The sequence below is a fragment of the Gopherus evgoodei genome, chromosome 3 (genome assembly GCF_007399415.2).
Source record: "Gopherus evgoodei ecotype Sinaloan lineage chromosome 3, rGopEvg1_v1.p, whole genome shotgun sequence".
Classification (NCBI taxonomy): Eukaryota; Metazoa; Chordata; order Testudines; family Testudinidae; genus Gopherus; species Gopherus evgoodei.
In genome coordinates, this window is record NC_044324.1 from 85,322,556 (window position 1) to 85,344,340 (window position 21,785).

At 41.5% G+C, this 21,785-nt stretch overlaps 1 protein-coding gene across 2 annotated transcripts in view; it reads right to left on the minus strand.

The window, feature by feature from the left end:
• Window positions 1–617: 617 nt before the first annotated feature.
• Window positions 618–21,785, minus strand: part of FAXC (failed axon connections homolog, metaxin like GST domain containing) — a 38,789-nt gene continuing 17,621 nt past the window's right edge. For both annotated transcript variants that reach the window (XM_030554222.1, XM_030554223.1), the window contains exons 4-6: window positions 17,426–17,643; window positions 3,526–3,642; window positions 618–1,867 (exon numbers count right to left, since the gene is read on the minus strand). In XM_030554222.1, the coding sequence (XP_030410082.1) occupies window positions 1,578–1,867; window positions 3,526–3,642; window positions 17,426–17,643 (625 nt within the window). In that variant the 3' untranslated portion in view covers window positions 618–1,577. The remainder of the gene's footprint in view (window positions 1,868–3,525; window positions 3,643–17,425; window positions 17,644–21,785) is intronic.

A 21,785-nucleotide genomic window follows, 5' to 3' on the forward strand; every position in this document is an offset into this window, starting at 1 on the left:
ACAAACACCTTGACATGCTTTAATTCCTCATATGCTTTTTCTCTGCCTGAAATCAGTGTGAGCATCCAGTCTGGCATAGGGAAATCTACACAGGCTACAGAACTGGCATAGCTATACTATGCCACCCACTGTATTACCCACTCTCACCTACCTGGTTACAGATAGCGCGTCAGGTGCCCTAGACCCAATGTAGATGACCTACCTAGCCTTCCCATGTTGAGTTCTCCTCTGGCACTTCTGAAGATCTGGTATCTTGAATTTACATAGTGTCTTATACCCTGCAGCACTCCAAAGTGCTTCGCAAACTTTGCCAACTGATACACAAAAACTACAGAGCAGGGATCAGCAACCTTTGGCATGCGGCCCGCCAGGGTAAGCACCCTGGCAGGCCGGGCCAGTTTGTTTACCTGCCATGTCCGCAGGTTCGGCTGATCGGGGCTACTACTGGCTTCAGTTCACTGCTCCAGGCCAATGGGGGCTGCGGGAAGCAGTGCAGGCCGAGGGATGTGCTGGCTGCCACTTCCCGCAGCCGCCATTGGCCTGGAGCAGTGAACTGCGGCCAGTGGGAGCCGCGATCGGCCAAACTTGTGGATGCAGCAGGTAAACAAACCAGCCCAGCTTGCCAGGGTGCTTACCCGGGAGGGATGCGTGCCAAAGGTTGCCGATCCCTGCTATAGAGACTGAAGTGTCCAGCACTGCTGTGCAATTGACTCTGGGGAGGTGCACTCTAGGTGTTTAACTCAACAGTATCTAGCAAGACCAAACAACAGTTCGCAGTGGAAAGAACACTTGACATAATCGAAACTGCAAGGGGAATTTGATCAGGCAGAGTATATATACCGGAGATGAGGGTTAGCCAAGACTCCTAAACAATCTTCTAGGGGATTGTTAGGTAATAATTTAAAATACTTTGAAGTCTCCCTTTCAACTAAAACAGTTATAAAACTGAAAGATTTCAAGCTATTGTACAGAATAGGAATTATAAAATGTTGCTTTTTGCATGAGCACATTTTCTTCTTGCCTTTATTGACGGACAATCTGTGAAAGCACTGGAGACCAAACCCCTACTCCTTTCCTATACACACTCCTGTGTAACGTACACACCCAGAGTGCAAGAAGCTGTTGAGTAAAGTTGCCCTGGCATCCTGCTGCATTAATACAGTGCAATCATTGCCTACCAAGGAGGGAGAGGGGAATTCCAATAAACCCTTTTCCCTTTCTCTCAGCCCCTGCTGTGAAGATGAGAAACTCAACACAAAGCAGCTCTCGTGACCTCTCTGCTCTACCTGTGGTAGGTTTACTCACATTATTTTGGAATCTGTTTTCAGTGGGAGCAATATGTAGGCCTAAGATTCTTCTACCCTATGGATCTCTTGTTTGCCTATTTTTGTTCTAATTGTTTAACCTAGGCTCCATCTGAATGGATTTACAAAATGAAATAAGGGTTAAATAGTCCAGGTAGCATGTGAAATGTGTCAAGCACAATGATCTCTTCCACACTGGCATGAATGTGGGAAAGCTGGACTGGTCCCAAGAAATGGCATTTCTGATACAAACGGAGAAAGTGCTTGGATACATCACTTGCATTGTGCATGATCTGTATAGTCATCCATGTCCACATCAGAATCAAAGAGAGACTGTCCAGTATAATCCGTGTCAGGGGTTTGGGAAATACTGTTCTCTGTCCCTTCCTCATCAAATGTTTCTGTCCTTGAATAAAAGCTGAAGTCCTGCAATGGGGTGTGAGTCTTGCTAGCTTCACTACTTTCCTCAGATTCGTACAACGTGTTATCGTCGTCCTGGTGCCACTCTGGCCAGAATTTCCTCCTTATTCTTTCACAGTACATAGCAAGGTTAATCAGTTCACCTGCAACATAATAAAATAAGCCAGTGTAAATACTCCTAGTCATTAATCCTGTGACCATGTTCACTGCAAAGAAAATTCACAGGAGCTGTCTTAAAAGAAATCTTCCTGGCTTGTTTCCAGGGAGACATTAGAGATCTCTTTCCAAAAGGCTAAGATACGATCAAACATAGTAACGGTACCGTTTACAAGTTCAGTCAAATGAAAAAAGCAAATGGTTGTGACTTGATTAATGTACCTATGGTAAGCAGGGTCAAAATGAAAGGATTATGTATGAGTGTAGCTATAAAGTTAAGCAATTAGAATTAATCTTCATGAATGTGGCTCACAGGAAAAAGATTACTTATTTTATAAATCTGTCACAATAAAATTGTTATGCATTTTGTACAAACCTGGCATCCAAAGACAGAATTTGGCCATACGTATTCTATGTATTTATTAAAAGAATGTTGTGCAATTGAAGGCAAATTTTGGGTTTGGACCACAAGGTGGCAGTACTGTTTACAAGATAAATTTGGCATTTGACACACCGAATTTTTACATGGTCACTGTAGCACACCTTTAGGTATTGTACACATTAGGGATGGAACGATGGAATGAAAGTATTTTTCTTATCCATTTATGAAGATATTATAAAAACCTCAGTGAAGGACAAAACACAACAGTACATCCAGGAAAAACACTTGTTGTGTGCAGTATTTCATAGCATGAGCAGCTGTCTGCTTAGGGGGAGTCAGACTGGAGAGTATTATAGGGGATGAGAGTGTCCATCTGATTATTTTGGTAGGGCAGCTGGGTTTCAAGCAATATAAGGCTAGTTCTTGAAATTCATGGGTCCTCTAAGATTTTGCCTGAGATCCTTCAGAGATCAAAGTCATAGAAGAGAAGCATATAATAGCAACAACAATAATAATACCTAGCTCTTATATACAGTGTTTTTCATCAATAGATCTCAAAACTCTTTACAAATGTGTTTAAAGTTCCAAATTTGATTCTGTTCCTCCAAATTTATTATCATATTTAGCCCTTATATAGGACTGGATTCTATCCTTCTACTAAAACTATTTCATGCCATGCCCTCCTTATATTCTATCACCCTTTTTTTAATATGAAGTTTTGCTCTGAAAAATTATGTTAAATGGTTCGGGGGTGGGGGAGCCTTCAAATTTATCATGTGTCTATGACTCCAGATCAAATGTGCTCAGCTTACCAATGAAAGGTGGGATCCAAAAGTCAAGATGGGCTCCTTCTTCTTCCTGTATCTGCAGTAGTGATTAAGGTTCTGATTTCACTGAGACTACTTGCAGAATATGATACTACTCAGTGTAAGCAAGAGAGGCAGCATTGAGCCCATAGTGATTTCATTGTCAAACACTTTGCTGTAGTATGTAAGCTACCAAGTACAGTAATAGAAGCAACTAATGTGAAGAATTTCATGGGAGAAAATGAAGGCACCTTTGGATAGCAAAACAATATTACAGACTACATCAAAAAACAGGACACTCTAGCTGAACTTCTAGATTCATTCTGTCTTTAAATGTCATATGATCCTGGCAGTGTTCTCCTGCATATTATAATGAAATCTCCCTGAAAGCCTGCCCTAAGCCTACAAGCAGAGAATGCAACGAAAAGAAATGTCCAAAACTCTAAGATTGTCTTACCTTTGATTAGTCTCTCAGGTCTAGTCCCTGGTAATGTCCACATTGCTTGAGCCAGGTGCCCAAAGACAGTGGCATCGAGAGTGGAAAGCTTTGGTCCCATGATGTACTTCTTGTCACCTGTAAATGGTAAAATGGTGAACAGTTATGGACCTGCAGGTACCTCCCCTAACTATAAATATGGATTGCATCTTTTAACATATGTCTTACTGAAACAATTTGACTGGCAGCCTGTATGCTCCCCAAAAATATCCGGTTCTTTATGCTTTAGCAACTGCATGTGGGCCAAATTTTGGCTTGGGCACAGAAAAGGTTCCCAAGAATGGACTCCATTACTGCTATGTAATCCTGTGCAAGTAAGTTGGCTAACTGATGTATAGTGTTACAGAACCACCAGGCCGTCTGCTCCCCTTCTTTCTGCCATCCCCTATGCACTAAGTAGCAGAATCCACCATGGCATGCAGAGAATACACACTGAGTCAGTTTTGCTGCATTCAGGGCCTTCAGTGCTATCAGTAGTGGTGGAATGTGTGATTTCCTCTTGTTAGGAAAAAATCAAAGCTGATCCATGATTAACATCTTTGCTGAAAGGATGCCCATGGCAGCCCATGGGTATCCTGCACTAGTCTTTCACCAGTGGAGATCTGGTTTCAGGTCCTTCCTCAGATTACAAGTGAAAATGAGAGTGGGTGACTTCAACCGAGCACTTACTTAATATTCGTCCAAATCCAAACCATCACCCCATTGGGTGTGATTGGCGACTTCTGCTCAAAAGAGGCCTAGTGCTGGAATAGTTAAGTGCGTTGCAGTTCCAAGCTACTGCATGCCCCTGGATTGGTGAGGAAGTTTGCAAAATGCCTACTCACACTATGCTTGGCTCTAGCCAGTACTGTTAGATCTCACAAACACCTCCCCATTTCAGCCACAAGTTTTACAGCAATTTAAACTGCTTGTGAAAGGTACCAGAATGACAGTCCTGGAGTCCAAATTCTTCTGCTTATCCACAGACCAGGCACAGCATGGAAAGGAGCAGCGGAACCTTCCCTACACTGTCCCAGAAATGCCCTACAATCTGGATTTCAAATTCAGGGGGATTAATAGGTTATTTTATTCTCAGTCCCACTCAGTCACTTGGTCCTTCTGCTGAAATTGCCAACGATGGTGCAACAGTATGATGGGGATACTAGTTCATTAGAAATGAAACTGAGATCAGTAAATCATTTCACCCAAGCCACTAAAGAGCAGGTCTATGTGGACTGCTGGGGAGGTGCTATAGTGCTCTGCTCCCTTCCCCAGGCTGTACCTAACTAGCAGGATCTAGCCCTAAGTAATGGCATTTTGTCATACATTTTCTTATGGAACTGAAATGGCAGTCACATGTAAAAGTCACATTCCTTGGACTGTAAGGTCTGCAGGGCAAAACTGTCTTTTTCATCCTGTTTGTACAGCGCCTAGCACAAAAGATCCTGGTCTATGACTGGGGCTCCTAGGTGCTACTACGATACAAATAAATAATTATAATCATAACATAGTAAGGTATGAAAGAAGATTCTTTTGAAAAAAATTCAGTATCATCATCAGGAAAGGTATATCCAATACTGTATGTATCTGAATCATCCAAATCTATGCATCCCACTTCTCAGTGATAGTCTTCCTCGGTTTGGTTTACAATGCTCTGGTTTGTTGGGGTTACTAGCTTTAGGTGTATTAAACCACTTTAAGCAAAGCTGTACACTCTACTACTCAAGCGTCCTATATCGTAGCAATGCAGCTTTGTGAATAACAGAGAATGACAACTTCCTCTAAGAAGTCAAAGAGAATATTAAAATTGAACACTTTTTCCTTATAAAAAGGCCAGTTACTACATAAGTCCATTGTCTAAATAGAACATTCAGGTAAACAATCCCTCCTGGCAGCAGGAAATACGGCAAATGTCTTTGTGGTAGTTACATTGTGTCTAGTCTTGAACCATCTTGTACAAATCTCAAAAGTTGTTCCCAACACCACAGTTACACACTTTGAGCTAAAATCCCATTTTACCTGCCAATGCCAGGAACTGAACACAATTTAATTGTGCTTCACGCTCAAGTCCAGAACAGTGTTATGCTGGGAAGTAATGCTGCATTTCAGGGTGGATTTTAAAAAATAATAATAAAATTTTAAAAATCAGAATTTATTAATTTAAATTGAGTATTTTCATTTAAACATATTTTTATTTTAAAAAATAAATCTATTTGAAATTATGACAGCCTCGCTTAAGGCCTAAGCTTACCATAATGTATTAAAATCATTTAAATTAAATAAAAAATAATATTAAGCCAATGATGTTTGCTGCTGAAGTTTTAAAGAAAGTCATACCAGTGAATTAGTGAAAGTCATTAGCTAAGCACCCCAGCAGCAAGTGTTGCTGAAGTGCTAAGCCAACTTTTTACAACAGTAGCCTCTTCTGCAGGTGCAGAGTGAATATTTTCTTCATTTCAACTTATTCAGCTAGTTCAGTTCAATGACAAGTTCATTCAAATGTTAGAAAACAACAGGGAGTTGAAAAATCAGGAAAGCTTGTTTTCTTCTTCCAATCTATGAATAAAAACTAGATGTGAGAGGATGAGATCTACTAATTCTAAGACTTTGTCTATACAACAGACCATACATACAGTGGCACAGCTGTATCGCTTCAGCTGCGCTGCTGTAAGGTCTCCAATGTAGCTGCTCTACTCTGTCGGGAGCAAGCTCTCCCGCCGGCATATTTAAACCACCCCTAAAAAGCAGTGGTAGTTATGTTGGCAGGAGAGCGTCTCCTGCAAACACAGAGCTGTCCACACCGGTGCTTTCGTTGCTGAAACTTTTGTCGGTCAGGGTATGTTTTTTCACATCCCTGACTGACAAAAGTTTTACTGACAAAAGTGCTAGTGCAGACGAAGCCTGAAACCTGGAAGGACATTGTGACAAGAAACAATCAGTTCAATTCACTAACTATATATAATACTTGCTTTGCTTTGTTTACTACATCAGTTAGTTTTAATGCAAAACATATTGTAATAAACTTAAGTAAGTACCTAATAAAAACTATTAAATGTTGGTTTTGCACATTATTAATTTAATTCAAATTTCTGTCCAAATGCAGCTTGACACAAGTCATGAGTAAAAATTTCATCATCATCCCGTAAATAAGAAATGCACCATTCACTATTTTCTAACACAATAAGAGGCAAAAATTAAGAATCTGAATAAATGTGTGTTAAGCTATATAATTTATTAAATAAATATGTACAGATATAGTGCATCCTCATGGTTAACAAAAGAGAGTACCAAATTTAGTCTAAAGGCTATCTCTAGTTGCAAATCAACATGTTTTAATGTTTACAGATCAAAGAGAATCAACATTTCTTTAGGAAAATAACAAAAGTACAAATGCAAAACAAGGTGAGTTAAATCAAGGTTTCTTGGTTTCTGGCTTAAAACATTCTTAAATCACTTTGATTTAAATCAGTCCACCTTGCTGTATGTAGATGTTGGTACAGCCAGGGAAGGTAGTGACTATTATATTCACCTACTCTCCTGCCAATGGCCTCATCTCACACCTGAAGCACTCCTAGCTGGGAGCGGGCAGACAGAAAATCTCAGCAGATCTCTTCAGACCGTTAAAGCATAATACCAGACATGTGAGAAGAGAAATTTCTTCTGAAATTTTGTTCTCAGATCCCTAAAAACAAATGCAAACAAGACTGTAACTAGGACTACATGCCTTAGGAAGGGATTAAAAGGAAATAAAAACACCCCCTGACACTTCTGCATGGGCTACTTGGACTCTGGATTCAGGTGTAAGCAGGCACTCCCAACATGCCATCGTTACAGCAGAGCCATAAGGCAAGTCATCACTGAGACTACATCTACACTACAAGCTCGGGGGCAATTCACAGTTCACATACACATACTCAGGCTAGGTCACTGAGACTGTGTAGCCACAGTAGCACAAGATGCTGCATCACAGCATAGCCGTGCCAAGTACAAATCCACCTGAACCCCATGAGTACATATTGGCACAGCTGAGTCATGCCAGCATAGCCCAAGCTATCATAGCTACACTACAATTTATACTCATGCTAGCATTCATCAAGCTAGCACAGGGATTGGCAACCTTTGGCACGCAGCCTGCCAGGGAAAGCACCCTGGTGAGCCTGGCCGGTTTGTTAACCCGTTGCATCCGCAGGTTCAGCCGATCGCAGCTTCCACATCCCTGGGCCTGCACCGCTTCCCGCAGTCCCCATTGGCCTGGAGCGGCAAACCGTGACCAGTGGGAGCCACAATCAGCCGAACCTGCAGACACGGCAGGTAAACAAACTGGCCCGACCCACCACGGTGCTTACCGCAGGCCAAAGATTGCCAATCCCTGATCTAGCCCCAAGAGATGTTAAGAAACCTGATTCTTGACCATCAGAATTTCCCTGAGAACTTCTCCTTTAAGATTTTAGATAATTAAAAAGAAGAGAAACAGAATTCTCCACAGGGATTAGGACAAGTGCAATAAAAGGAGAGACCACCCTGCCCCACAAAGATAATTTAAACTGCATCTCTCAGAGTGCTCACCTCCCATAATCACCAGTGCACTTACTTCACTGTTGCCCCATAAGCATGAAATGCGCTCCCTGTGCTGACTCCAAGCCAGTGCCCTCAAGTCCCTACTCAGAATCCACCTCGGCCATGATGCCTGTGGTATATTGCTATCTGAGAACAGCTGGGTGGCCAGTTAACAGATTCATTAAAATCTCTTGCTCATTTGCAACTGTAAACGAAATCACAGAAATCTACTAAAGTCCCTGTGTGGATACCACCATTGATCCCTCTATGCTTCAGTTCCCCATCTGTAAAATGGAACTAATATTATTTCCTTATTTTTCCCAGCGTTTTCTGAGGATACATTCATTAAAGATCAGTGCTAAGATAGTTTGATAATGTGGGCCATTTAAATACCTAAGATATATAGACAATACAGCAGATCACAAACTATACCATCTTTCTGATAAAAGTAGCATCTCTGGCAGTAATCTGTGTGGAAGGGCTTTCTGAAAACTGCAGAAGAAAATTCTAGTAAGAAAAATTGACTAAAAAGCTCCTAGCCCACATCTTAATGTGGTGTAAATTGATCTCTCTCTGTTGATTTACAACCATTGACGATCTAGTCCTTGGTGTCCAAAGTTAAGCAAGCATGAACTGTAATGTTTACTAATCTGCTGTTTTGCCAGGCCTTCTGGGATATTTTCAGTACAAAAGGGGCTATACAAAATTTGACTTTGACCCTATTCTATGCATGCACTTACTGACACCACACACATGTTGAAGTCTGCTTCAGAACTTTGCAATATTACTCTACCATTAGGTGAGGAGTAAAGCTCAGCTTCAAACCAACCAAGGTAAATATTTCCACCCCTTCCACATAGAGAGACTGGGCAGCAGCCAACTTATTCCTTTATGGAAACTATTTTTGGAGCTAAAAATAAATATTGTTGTTCCAGTGCATATTTGTCATACTGCAAAAGGGGCTCCAAAGTAATCTGATCTGTAGCAGTCTCAAAATCAACTCAAGATAAGCAGCCAATTTGCATTAGGATTTAGGCAGCACTTTAATCCTCCTACTGTTGCCCTGAGTTTTTTTAATTAAGAACCAAGAACCAATTGCCCCCTCCTGTGGGAAAACTCATGGAAGGGAGAAGATAGGTGGGGAATCCGGTAGAGCTTTTTATTGAATTGTAAGGGTCAGGGCAATTGCACCTCTATGGAACATACTATGGCTTTAGACTCAGGGGTGAAAGTAACTTAAGGGACTTACCGGTACGCAGGGCTGGACTCCTGAGCAGGAATGCGGGGCCTCAACTGGAAGGGGTGAGGCCTTTAAATCCCCAGTACCTTTAAACAGTGATTTAAAGGGCCCGAGGCTCCGACTGCAGTAGCTGGGAGCCCCGGACCCTTTAAATCACGGCTGGAGCCCCATGGTAGCGGTAGCTGAGGCAGCAGCCGGGAGCCCCAGGCCCTTTAAATCGCTGCTGGAGCCCTGGTGCTCCTGGCCGCCGCATCTACCACAGGGCTCCGGCAGAGGGCCCTGGTGGCAATTTAAAGGGCCAGGAGCTCCGGCCACTGTCCAGAGGTCAGGGTCCTTTTAAATTGCCAGCCCAGGGAAGCTGCCCCCTGCGGGTACAGTCGGCTGTGTACTGGCTCTTGCCAGTACGCCCTAACGGACCGGACCAGCCTACTTTCATCTCTGGTTAGACTGCAAACCTCATGGATACCCCTCACCCCAGGGAATCAGCAGGAGGCCAGGACCCTTTGCGCTGGGGCCTTATGATTTCACGGGAGCTCTGGATCTTCAGAACTGTCTCTCCACCTTGCCCCCCACACACAGTCCCTAGCAACAACTGCCCCTTAAAGGAGGATCTCCATTACAAAGTGGACCAACAGAATGTGAATGTCTCTTCCATGTGGGACAGTACACCAAGAACCTTTTTCGAAGTCTAGGGGCGGATGCTGCTGGGGAGACAGCTGAGCCTCCCTTCACATAGGAGGGTTATAAGCCACAATGTAGGGGGTCTCCTCTGTGTAGAGATGCAGACACAATCAGCCTCCAAGACTGGATTTTCCAAAGGAGCCTAAGGGAGTTAGGTACCCAGCAGCTGCCACTGAATTTCCTGGGAGCTGGACATCTAACTCCAATATGCACCTTTAAAAATCCCAGCCTAGGTGATTATGTCAAGATATCACACACTAAGGAGAACTCTTGCAGCAGTGCTATTTCTCTGTCTAGGCGCCTATATGGCTCCCAGTGCTGTAGTGCCTGAATGACACTTGTATCAGCTGAAAAAAATTAAGCCTAGATAGGGTTTGTCAATCATAGGGAGAATCGTTTTGTAAAGACAAAGGACCAGATTCTGACACCTTATCGTTGACCAGGGCCACAAAAAACTGCATTAAAATTAGTGGGAATAACACCTGGGGGGCAAGGTACTATTCAACAAGACAAACGGCAGGGCCAAAATTTGACCCAGTGATATTAGACCATTCCGATAAAGTATTTTATGTTGCTCTTTAACTACTATGTAAATTTCTGTGTTTCTCTGTGTGACACTGTATGGAATATGGGAGACACTTTTTATGATACTGTTGATACCAATATTATGAAAGTGCAATGAATCTTACCAGATGCACCATGTAAGGTATCCCTGGAAAAGTTACAATTCACTAAATATGATAATCTTGTTTATATGTTTGTATCACCTTTGTATTGTGAGTTATAGATATGTAGAGTATATCTGTGTTTCCAAACTTGTGCTGTGTTTCTGGGTGACTCCCCTAGACAGATTGGCATCAGCACTACCTAGCTTGTTCGATGGCCCATCAGCTGTACAATGAACCCAATTGAAAGGCCAAGGACTACACCTTATGAGTCAGCAAGGCATGTGGTATGCATGTGAGCAGAGAACACTAAGGCTTTTCCATGCCATGTGCTGTAAAACTTGTGTTTGGGATACAGGAAGTACAAGCCACATGGCAAAAGCAATATAAAGGGCAGCTGCATCATCTCCATTTTGTCTTCATTCCTGCTTCTTACCTCTGGAGTAACTTTGCAACAAACTGAAGCTCTGAACAAAGGACAGACAGACCCATCCAAGCTGTGGATGTATTCCAGAGGGACTTTCAAGCCAGCAAACTCACCAATACTGCTCAGAACCTGATACATAGACTACAGAGTCTCTGTATATATCTGAGTGCTTTATCATTTAACAACTCCCTTCTTGTTCTCTCTTTTTTCTTTATATTAAACCTTTAGTTTGAGACACTACAGGATTGATTGGCAGTGTGGTATTTTGGATAAGATCCAAACTAATATTGACCTGGTAATGTTGTTGGCTCTTTGGGGTCAGAAGAACATTGTGTATAGTGAGCAGAGTTTTTAAATAACTTCTCACTGTACTGGACCTATGTGCTGATTGGGAGCCAGAGAACTGGAATGCAATAAAGGGGGCTGTGTAATTTTTCTTTCTTTCTTTCTTTCTTTGCTTCTTGATAACCAGTGTGGGGGATCAGAGGTACAGTTTGTGACTCGTTAGTGAGTTTAACTTCAGTGTTAACCACCAGTTTGGGGAATATCTGCTCTCTCTTTTGCAGCCTGCCCTGACTTTGGCATTTTCAGTGAGGGTTGCCATAGGCACCCTGGGTCACACTCTGTTCATTATTAAGAATACAAATTTCATGCAGACCGCCAGTGTCCTAAAAACATTCAGTGTGTTCTGCTATCATGCTGTTATACTGACACTTTAACAAACCAAACCAAAAAGGTGATCAACCAGTTTTAGGAGAAAAGATTAGATCACAAATAGAGTTTTCTGATTGGCTACCCAGATGTCATCATAATGTCAAGCTCTGATTGTTTTTTATTTATAAATTAATTTTGCCTCATTTTTATTTATAAATAAACTTTTACAACAAGATATTTGACACTGCACTTCCAAGGATTATTGTGCTTCTCAAGCAGCTATTCACATGCGCTTCTGACTGATGCCTTACTTATTACATTACCCAAGATCTGCAATAATAAGCTAGGAGAAGTGTCTGTAAAGTCTTATTGCTTGATTATGGGTCTGATTTCAAACTATATAAACTAGGAAATAAGGACTAGCACTTAATTCAGCACACTGTGCCTAGGCATATTATAAAATGTATCATTCTCAGATATATGACAAGACAACGTGGAAAGTTAAGTCATTCCATTGCAGAGAATGACCCAACAGCATTTTGAAACTGGGGGAAGTGGAGGGAGACACTGCTTTATTTTATAACACCACAAAACTGCTAAACAAATTAAAGCCATTTTAGGAAAAATAAATGAATCCTAGCAACTAGTTCACAAACAAAGAGCCCACTGATACTCACCCAAGTCCTCGGCTAGCCACCGAAACATCTTTCCTCTACTTACGAATAATGAATTCATTCCCAGAAAGCTGGGATAAGTTTACAACTGATTAGCTACCCAACAAGGGCTAAACTCAAAATGGATAGTTCAACCAATTCTAATTTGCTTATTCATTTAATTTACATGTGGCCTGCTTTGCAGCTGTCTTCAATATCAGCTGCTGGAGCTGTGAATCTCTGCAAATAAGGCCAGATGTATCTTTATTTACATAGTGGTCCAGCTGTTGGAAGGAATGCAGAATATTGTAGGAGATCCCTGTTGACCACTTGATTATCCAATTAGTGGCAGTCCCACAGAAGTAGTGAACGCACATCTGCTAAGATCTCCTCTAAACACACTCTTTGGAAAGAAGTAATATTGCCACCACTGCACTCCGAGAAGCACAGTTTGGAAGACATATGGTGGAGGTCTCACATAGCTAGTAGGAAAAATTGTAGATGATAATTTTTCTCACACCAAAAGTATTGCATCCAACGTAAGGTAACTATTTTGGACTTCTTTATGATAAATTAATCTCTGGATGGAACTTTGCGGTTGGCCAGGAACCAGTGATGATGGCCTGATTGCATTCAATATGGGCAAACAGAAGACAGTTCCAACCAGAAATACACACACTCATGATGCTTCAAAAGGAAAATTTGGGCAAAAATGACTGGGAGAACAAATTTAGACAGAAATGTGAATGACAATTGGGAGCTCTTTAAGACGAGTTTATCAAATGGCCAAAAAGCCATATTTCCAAAATCAAGAAAGAGGAAAACTTTGGCTACAAGCCCATCCTGGTTCAGTGGCAAAGTGAGGGCTGCAATTAGAAAATTTTTAAAAACCAAAATATAACAAATGGGGAAAAGAGAAGAAAGATATCATCAATATGAATCAGAAGTTATAGGGTACAGAACAATGATAAGGGAAGCTAAAGACAACAGGGCAAATCCAGGGCTGGCAGGACAAAGGACAATAAAAGGGAGTTTAAGTATGTTAGGAACAAAAGAAATCCTAATAATGGTATAGATCCATTGCTATATGGAAAGGGTAAGACTGTTAATAATGACACATAAAAGGCAGAAGTGTTCAATAAATATTTTTGTACTATATTTGGAAAGAAGGAGGATGATATACTAATGACAATGATGAAGAACCTTCCAGGCCATTATCAGCTAAGGAGTAGAGCTGGTCAGCACAATTCTAGCAAAACAATCCCTCTTCAGAATTTGCCTATGCAACAAAATTGGAACTTTTCTAGAGACAGTCTAGATGATGGAACTCAGCCAGGGAATGAAACCAAATTTCTCAATCAGAATTAAACCAAATTTCAAAATACTGAAATCCTCTTCAAAACAGAATTCCCTTTTTCCACACATCTCTAGTAAAGAGGATGTTAGACAACCTCTACTAGGGATAAAAGTTTTAAAATTAGCAGGCCCTAGATAACCATGCACCCAAGTGTCCTAAAAGAGATAGCTGAGAAGATCTCTAGACCAATGATGTTAATTTTTAATAAATATTGGAATACCAGGAAAATTCCATAAGATTGGAATGTGCCAATATTCAAAAAAGACAAACTGGATGATCCAGGTAACCAGATGCTGGACAGCCTAACATAAATCCCAGGCAAAACAATACAAATCTGATATAGGATTCAACTGAAAAAGAATTAAAATATATGAATATAATTAATACTAGTCAACAGGGTTTATGAAAAATAGCCCTGATTTCATTCTTTGATGAGATTGCAAGTTTGGTTGCTAAAGATAACTGCAATAAAGTTATCTAATATAGTTGCATGCTTATATCAATATAGATATATAGATATAGTAACAGTTATATAAAATTAGTTAAAACTACTTTAAGACATTGGGCTTAGTACTACCTGACTTCTGATTAAAAAATAGCATTATGTAATATCAAGAAAACAAATGTTAAGCAGATTAAGAACTAGCTAACTGGCAGATCTCACAAAGTAGTCATAAAAGGGAAATAATTAATGGAGAGGGGTATCTCCAGTGGGGTTCTTCAAGGAACTGGGATTAAGTCCAATGCTATTCAACATTTTAATCAATGACCTGGAAGTAAATATCAAATCACTATTGATAAAATCTGTAGATTACAAAGATTGGAGGAGTAGTAATAATGATGAAGACAGGTCAGTCATGCAGAGTGACATGGATCACTTGGGCCCATTCAAACAAAATACACTTTAATACAGACAAATGAAAAGTTGCACATCTAGCTACTACGGTGACCACCTGTACTGCATTAGGCAGGACAGTCCTGAAATGCAAGGTTCAAGTCCCGGTCCCAGGCTGAATGACTCCAGGACACTATTTGTCCTGGATTCCCTGTAGTGCTGCTCCATGGCTGCCCAAAGCTCAGGAGCAGTACCAGTCTCTTCCTGGAGGGGAAGCTGAGGTGGGCCTTAGCCCCCCATCGCCTCGAGGCCCTACTAGGTACAAAGAATGATCATAGCCCAGGGCAGGTGAAGGGTCCAGTGCTTCCCACAGCGGTCTGGGCTTCCTGGGCTGCTCTTACCACAGCCCAGCTCAGGGTTCTGGCCTGGCCAGGGGGCAAGGCCTCAAGGGAAAGAGAAGAATCAGAGGATGAGGCCTCAGGCAAGAGGAGGAGCAGGGGGCGGGGCATCAGGGATGAGGAGCAGGGGTGTGGCCACAAAGGGCGTAAGGCTCCTGCATGTGTCCTGCTTCTGCCTTTTGAAAAGGTGGTCACCCTCCTAGGTACAAGGAATGCAGGCCATACCTACAGAATGGGAGTGTATCCTGAAAGCAGTGTATCTGAAAAGGATTTATGGGTTAGAATAGCTGGTGTGCTGAAACCTCAGCCTACTATGCCAGCCAATACTCTCTCTGTTTCCTTGTATTTCCTTGCTGGTCAGTCTGTATCCATCTGTTGTTTCTTGTCTTATTCTTAGATTATAAACTTTTGGGGCAAGAACCATCTTTGTTCTCTGTTTGTACAGCGCCTAACACAATAGGGTCCTGTTCCATGACTGGGGCCCCTAGGCACTATGATCATTCAAATAAATAAAATAATAATAAATAGCATGCACTCCCAATGCGATGGTATGGCAAAAAGGGCTAATGCGATCCTTCCATGTACAAACAGGGGAGCAGTGAGTGGAAGTAGGAGCATTGGTGAGAATGGAATACTGCATACAGTTCTATTTTTAAAAGAATGTTGTACAATTGTAGAGGATGCAGAAAAGAGCCATAAAAATGATTTGAGGGCTACAGAAAATACCACTGAGAGAGTTAAGAAGATCAAAAAGATTGAAAGGTGACTTGATTATACAGTTTAAGTCCGTTTACGGGAAGAAAATATCGTGTACTAAAGGGCTCAAATCTAGTAGAGAAAGCCATAATAGGAACCAATGGCTGGAAACTGAAACCAGACAAATTCAAGTCAGAAATTAGGCTCCAATTTTTAACAGTGAGATGGATTAATCACTGGAACAAACTGAAAAGGGAAGTGGTGGATTCTTGATGTTTATAAATCAAAACTGGGTACATTTCTGGAAAATATGCTTTAGTCACACACAAGTTATTGGGCTCACTACAGGGGAGAAATTTAGTAGCCTGCAATATACAGGTTAGATTAGATAACATAATGGTCTCTTCTGACCTTAAATTCTATGATTCGTAATGTGAATCCCAGAGAAAGAATGATGTAGCTGAAGCTAGCAAAGAGCTGGAAAAGATGTTATGAAAAATAGAATCAAGAGTGGAAAAAGCATTGTTAATAAATAAAAGATGTGCATTTCTTAAATTCCTTGTATATCAACATTGCTCCAACAGGATTTCATCCTACACAGCTAGGCATGAGCTAACTTGATTAAGTTTTACCCTATTAACTTTACAATACACATATGAAACAGAGGAAAGATTAAGGATAAAATTAAGGAACTAAAATTCTTCTTTTCTACTACAGAGTATCACTCCTGCTATATCAAGCAGTCAACTGAATAGTATTCCTAAGGGGCTGGGGATGGGGAAGGGAGCGCAGATGAGTGGTGTAGACTAGCTTTTTTGAAGGAGGAAACCAAAAATTTTTTAATGTGGTCACTAATTTGGTTCAGTTTTGTCACTAGGCCTGGTCTATACTTGGGGAGAGGTGGGGAATTGATCTAAGATATGCAACTTCAGCTACGAGTATAGTGTAGCTGAAGTCGACGTATCTTAGATCGACTTAGATTGCCTACTTCGCATCCTTGTGGCACGGGATCGATGGCCACCGCTCCCCCGTCGACTCCACTTCCACTTCTCACCCTGGTGGAGTTCCAGAGTCGACAGGGAGTGTATTCAGGGATCGATGTATCGTGTCTAGATGAGACATGATACATCGATCCCTGATAGATCGATCACTACCCGCCGATCCAGCGGGTAATGTAGACATACTCTAAAGGTCCACCTGCTGCAACAAACAAGTCCTACACCATCACTCTGACAGTACAAACCCATGTCTCACCAGCAGCTCAACCCCCAGTTTGAATGCCAACCGAATAACAGTTATAACTTGTTAGTAAACAGCTCACTCAAAGACTGTTAATGTCAATCAAATTCTCAACTCATCAAAACAACTATAATACCTTCAAGTGATTTTCAAACACCAGCTTTACAAATATTTGCTGTTAAAAAGCCCTGGGCCAAGTTCTGCCCTCATACACACACACAAAGAATTCTCAGTGAAGATAAAGGGAGATGAGTGTATGCCTCTGGTGGCAGAATTTGGCAATATACATGTACAATGGCAGCAAGAAAAAAGTGACATCCTCTTAACTAGGAAGACAGACATGGAATGATAGTGCCATGATAGGCTGCACATATAGTTTGGAAACAAAATGTAATGTTTAAACAGCCTGGCAGAGAGCATTACCAGTAAATCTAATTATGCAAAACGTGACTGTGCAGAATATAATGGGTTGTACATTACCCAAGAGACCTGCTAGTGACCGCATGTCTTTCTCCATCAGCTTGTATATCTCTTCCTCCGAGAAGCGGCCGATGCCATGGCCGTACATTTCTCGTTTCACAATTCCTTTTGTTAGGTGGCACAGAATCCACTTCAGCAGGTCACTAAAGGGGCCACGGCATGAAAGCATCTTCTGGGTCTCATGGAGATTGTCCACCCACTGGCAATAAGCTAATGTCCTAGAATGTGGTGAAAAGAAGTTATAACTGTGCAGCGCACTGACCCCCCAACTCCTCTACAAAGTAGCCCGCAAAAGGGTTTGATGCGTAAGTCTTGAGGCCCTAAGGATTATTGGCCTGATGGAAAGCTAGCTCTGTGGTAAAATATACATCTTGGTATGAATGTGGAATATCACCCAGAATCAGGGCCGCTGAGAGTTGGTTTGGGCCCCAGTGAAAATTTTTTTTCAGGCCCCCCCACCAAGGGCGGACCAGCTAAACAAGGCCAATGAAGCTGGGGAAGCCAGGCCCCGGGCTCCCTTCTGGACCGCCAGGCCCTGGTAATTTGTACCGGCTTCCTCCCACCCGTCAGCCCTGCCCAGAATACTAAATGTTGGCCTTCATTCTGAAGCACTTGTTCACACTGCATAGCACTTAGTTATGTAAGTAGTCCCACTGAGATCATTGAAATTCAGGGAAGTAAGTACCACTCAACAGAAATACGGGTTGCAGATCCGGGCCCTAGATTATCCCAGCGAAGTGTTGTGCAAACTGGATCTGGTGTTAATAACAGACTGGTACACATTAGATAAACCTTTCCTACCTATCCATTCCCTTTGGCTTATGCTTTATTTTTACTTTGTCTAAGAAGTGACTGTGCACTGCTGAAGCCTGCCAAATGAATCATTTTGCTGCAGTATGATGATTCTTGTAATAGATATTTGTTTCAGAGGCCTCCATTCTCCTCTGAAATGTATTATGGTTTATGGTTTAAACAGAAAAATAATTCATTTAAGAGATTTATGCTTTGTCAGGTTGGTTTTCTTTTGTATGTTATCCTCCTATGAAGTGCAGGTTTATCCTGAATGAGATATGTTTTCAAAGGGATTTTGCTGTATTTTAATCTATATGTTTGGTTGGTTGAATGGAAGATGTATTCTTTTAAAAGGAGTCTTTATTAAATTTGCTTTGCCAGTCAAAAATCTCCCGGTCTCACTTGAATTGCTGGTCTTTATTATTCTTCCAACAGGTTAAAGAGAATTTCAGTTTTTTGCCGAAGAAGCTTGTGAGAAAAGGAACAATTAATTTGGAAAGTGACAGTCATTGTAAGTAAATATTGAACAGTTCACCTCTCCCATTGAAGGCAATAGGATTATTGTCACCAATTTCAGTGGGAGCAGGAGCAGGTGGTTTAAAAAAGAGTTATCCATCGGAGGAGGAGGTGGGAAGAGCAGATGCAGCTTCGGGTGTCTGGGAAATGCAGGGTGTTTATGACAATATGTGCTGGGTATTCTGAGTAATTTCCAAATTGGAAAATATAAAATCAGCTTAAACATTTGTGGTCATGTTGGAAGCTGGTTGATGGAGGCACAACTGCCTCATACAATTAGTTAGAAATGTTGAAATGTCACATAGTGTAGAATACTGTCTACAGGTTAACTGTTCCACTTTACTGGGATTTTCCAGCAAAAGCCACCAGAACCCAGTTTTTCCTGTTCTGAACATGACTTCAGTTTATCATTAGTTCAAAGCCTATGAGATTTCCTCATTGTACATACTGATCAACTAATACAAGAGAGAGAATGAGCAAAATCCTTTTGGGCACTCCTATACATTTTCTTTCATATCATCACAAATTTCTGCAACCCAGACAGAAGCAGAGTTCAATATTCCCCTGCCACTACACCTACTTTCTCACTAGGGTCCACTTCTAATCTTTTTAGGAAACAGCTTACAAATTCTTCATTTTAATGACTCTATTAACATGTAGTAAAAAGCCACCAAGGATATTTCTTGCTAAGAGTAAAAGGAGAATATTTGGCTTAATAGCCAAGCAAGTTGCAATAAAAGCCCAAGTTATACAATACTCTCAGAATTGAGCACCCAGAGACACTTTCAATTAATCAAATTAAAATTAATTCAGTGAATTAATATTCACATTTCAGTATTCTGAGAGCTGGTCTACTAAAGGCAAGGCAAGTTTTTTAATCTGAAATTGATTTAGGTAAGTCAGTTTTAAAAAAATAAGGTGGATGAGGTAATATCTTGAATTGGGCCAACTTCTGTTGGCAAGAGAGACAAGCATCTGAGCCACACAGAGCTCTTCTTCAGGTCTGGAAAAGGTACTAAGAATGTCACAGCTAAATACAAGATTGAACAGATAGTTTAGCATCAGTAATTAGTACATATTCTAAGGGACCATCCCAGGTGATCCATTAATACCCTGTAGTCATAGGACAAAAAGGGAGGTTAGTGGGTTATATACATTGTTGAAATGGGCCATAAATCCAGTGTCTTTACTGAGACTGTGATTTTCAGCATCTAGCAAAGATATGAATTTAAGCTCCCAGGATCGTCTTCTGAAAGTGTTCTGCAGGTTTCCTTTCAGGGTGAGGACTGAGAAGTCAGATATAGAGTGATAGCTCTGTGAAAAGCATTCACCAATAGGTGATATGATGTTTTTGTCTTTTACCATTTTCCTGCGTGACTTCATTCGAGAACATAGTGATTGTCTGGTTTCACCCACATAGTAGTTATTGAGGCATTCAGTGAACTGGGTGAGATATACCACATTGTGATAGGCATGTGTAGGATCCATGGATCTTGAAAGACGTGTTGTGGGGCGTGTTGATCATTGTAGTAGTGGAGATATGTCTGCAGATTTTGCATCTGGTGTTCTGGCAGGATTTGGTGCCACTTTGAGTTGGAATGTCCTGGTCTGCGGGGAGCTTCTGACTATGAGCTGGAAAGATTGTGGGGTTGTTTGAAGGCCAGAAGAGGGGATTCAAGAAATATTTATTTCAGGGTCGGATTCCCATTGAGTATGGGTTGTAGTTGTTGGATGATACCCTATATGGGCTCCAGTGCGGGGTACAGGTGACAACTAGGGGTGTGTGGTAGAAGGGAGTCTTATTGCTGTATTGAAGCAGGTTCTCTCAGGGTGTTTGGGTGGCCTGTTCCATGATGTGATCTACTTCTCTGCTGGAGTGTCCTTGTTTGGTGAAGGCAGTTTTGCGTCTGTTAAAGTGTATATCCCAGATTTTCTCCTCAGAGAATATTCTGTGGTACCTGAGTGTCTGACTGCAGATAATAGGATTTCTTGGTGTGTTTGAGGTGGTCACTGAATCTATGAAGGCAGATATGACAATCCCTGGGTTTCTTACATATAGTTGTTTATAAGATTCCATTGCTGAAGCTGACTGTGGTATCCAGGAAGTTGATGCTTGTGTGGGAGTGTTCGCAAGAGAGTTTATTGGATGGGTAGTGGTTGCTGAAGTTGTGGTGTAAATATATGAGGGAGTTTAAGTCATCTGTCCAGAATCCCTAAAAACTAACCACAATAATGATCAAACCAGCAGACAAGGGGGCGCCATCATAGTCCTCAACCATGATGACTACATTAACAAGGCCAACTGACAACTCATAGTCCTCAACCCACCTAATGTAGTGATGACTAGGTTAACAAGGCCAAGTGACAACTCTCTGACACTACCTATTATACAGCACTCAAAGAAGACCTCTACAACACAATTTACCCAGGAATTTAAGGATATCATCAAATCCTTTCCCAAACAAATCCAAGAGATACTCTACAAACTCATCCCCCACGAACCCAAACCAGGGACCTTCTACATGCTTCCCAAGATACACAAACAAGGAACCCAGGCAGACCTATCTGGCCACAGCACTCTTACTGAAGGAATATTGGGACTCATAGAAACCATCCTCAACCGACTCACCACACAAAGGGACAGCTTCCTCCAGGACACAACCAACTTCCTCCACAAACTCCACAACATTAAGAACCTCCCTCAGCAAACCCTCTTTGCCACTCCAAACACATTGCTAAACTCATCCATTTCATCCTCACCCATAACAATTTTACATTCAACAACAAACACTTTGTCCAAACCATAGGAACAACCATAGGTACTAGAGTGGCTCCCCAATACGCCAACCTCTTCATGGGACACTTGGAGAAGAATTTTGGGACAAATGTACCAATGATATACCTGAGATACATCAATGATATTTTCATCCTCTGGACAAAACTCCCTCATAGATTTCCACCACAACTTCAACACCCAACACCTGTCCATTAAACTGTCACTTACTGATTGTGGAGCAGTACTGAGAACTGGTTGGTTCAGGAAAGGACAAGA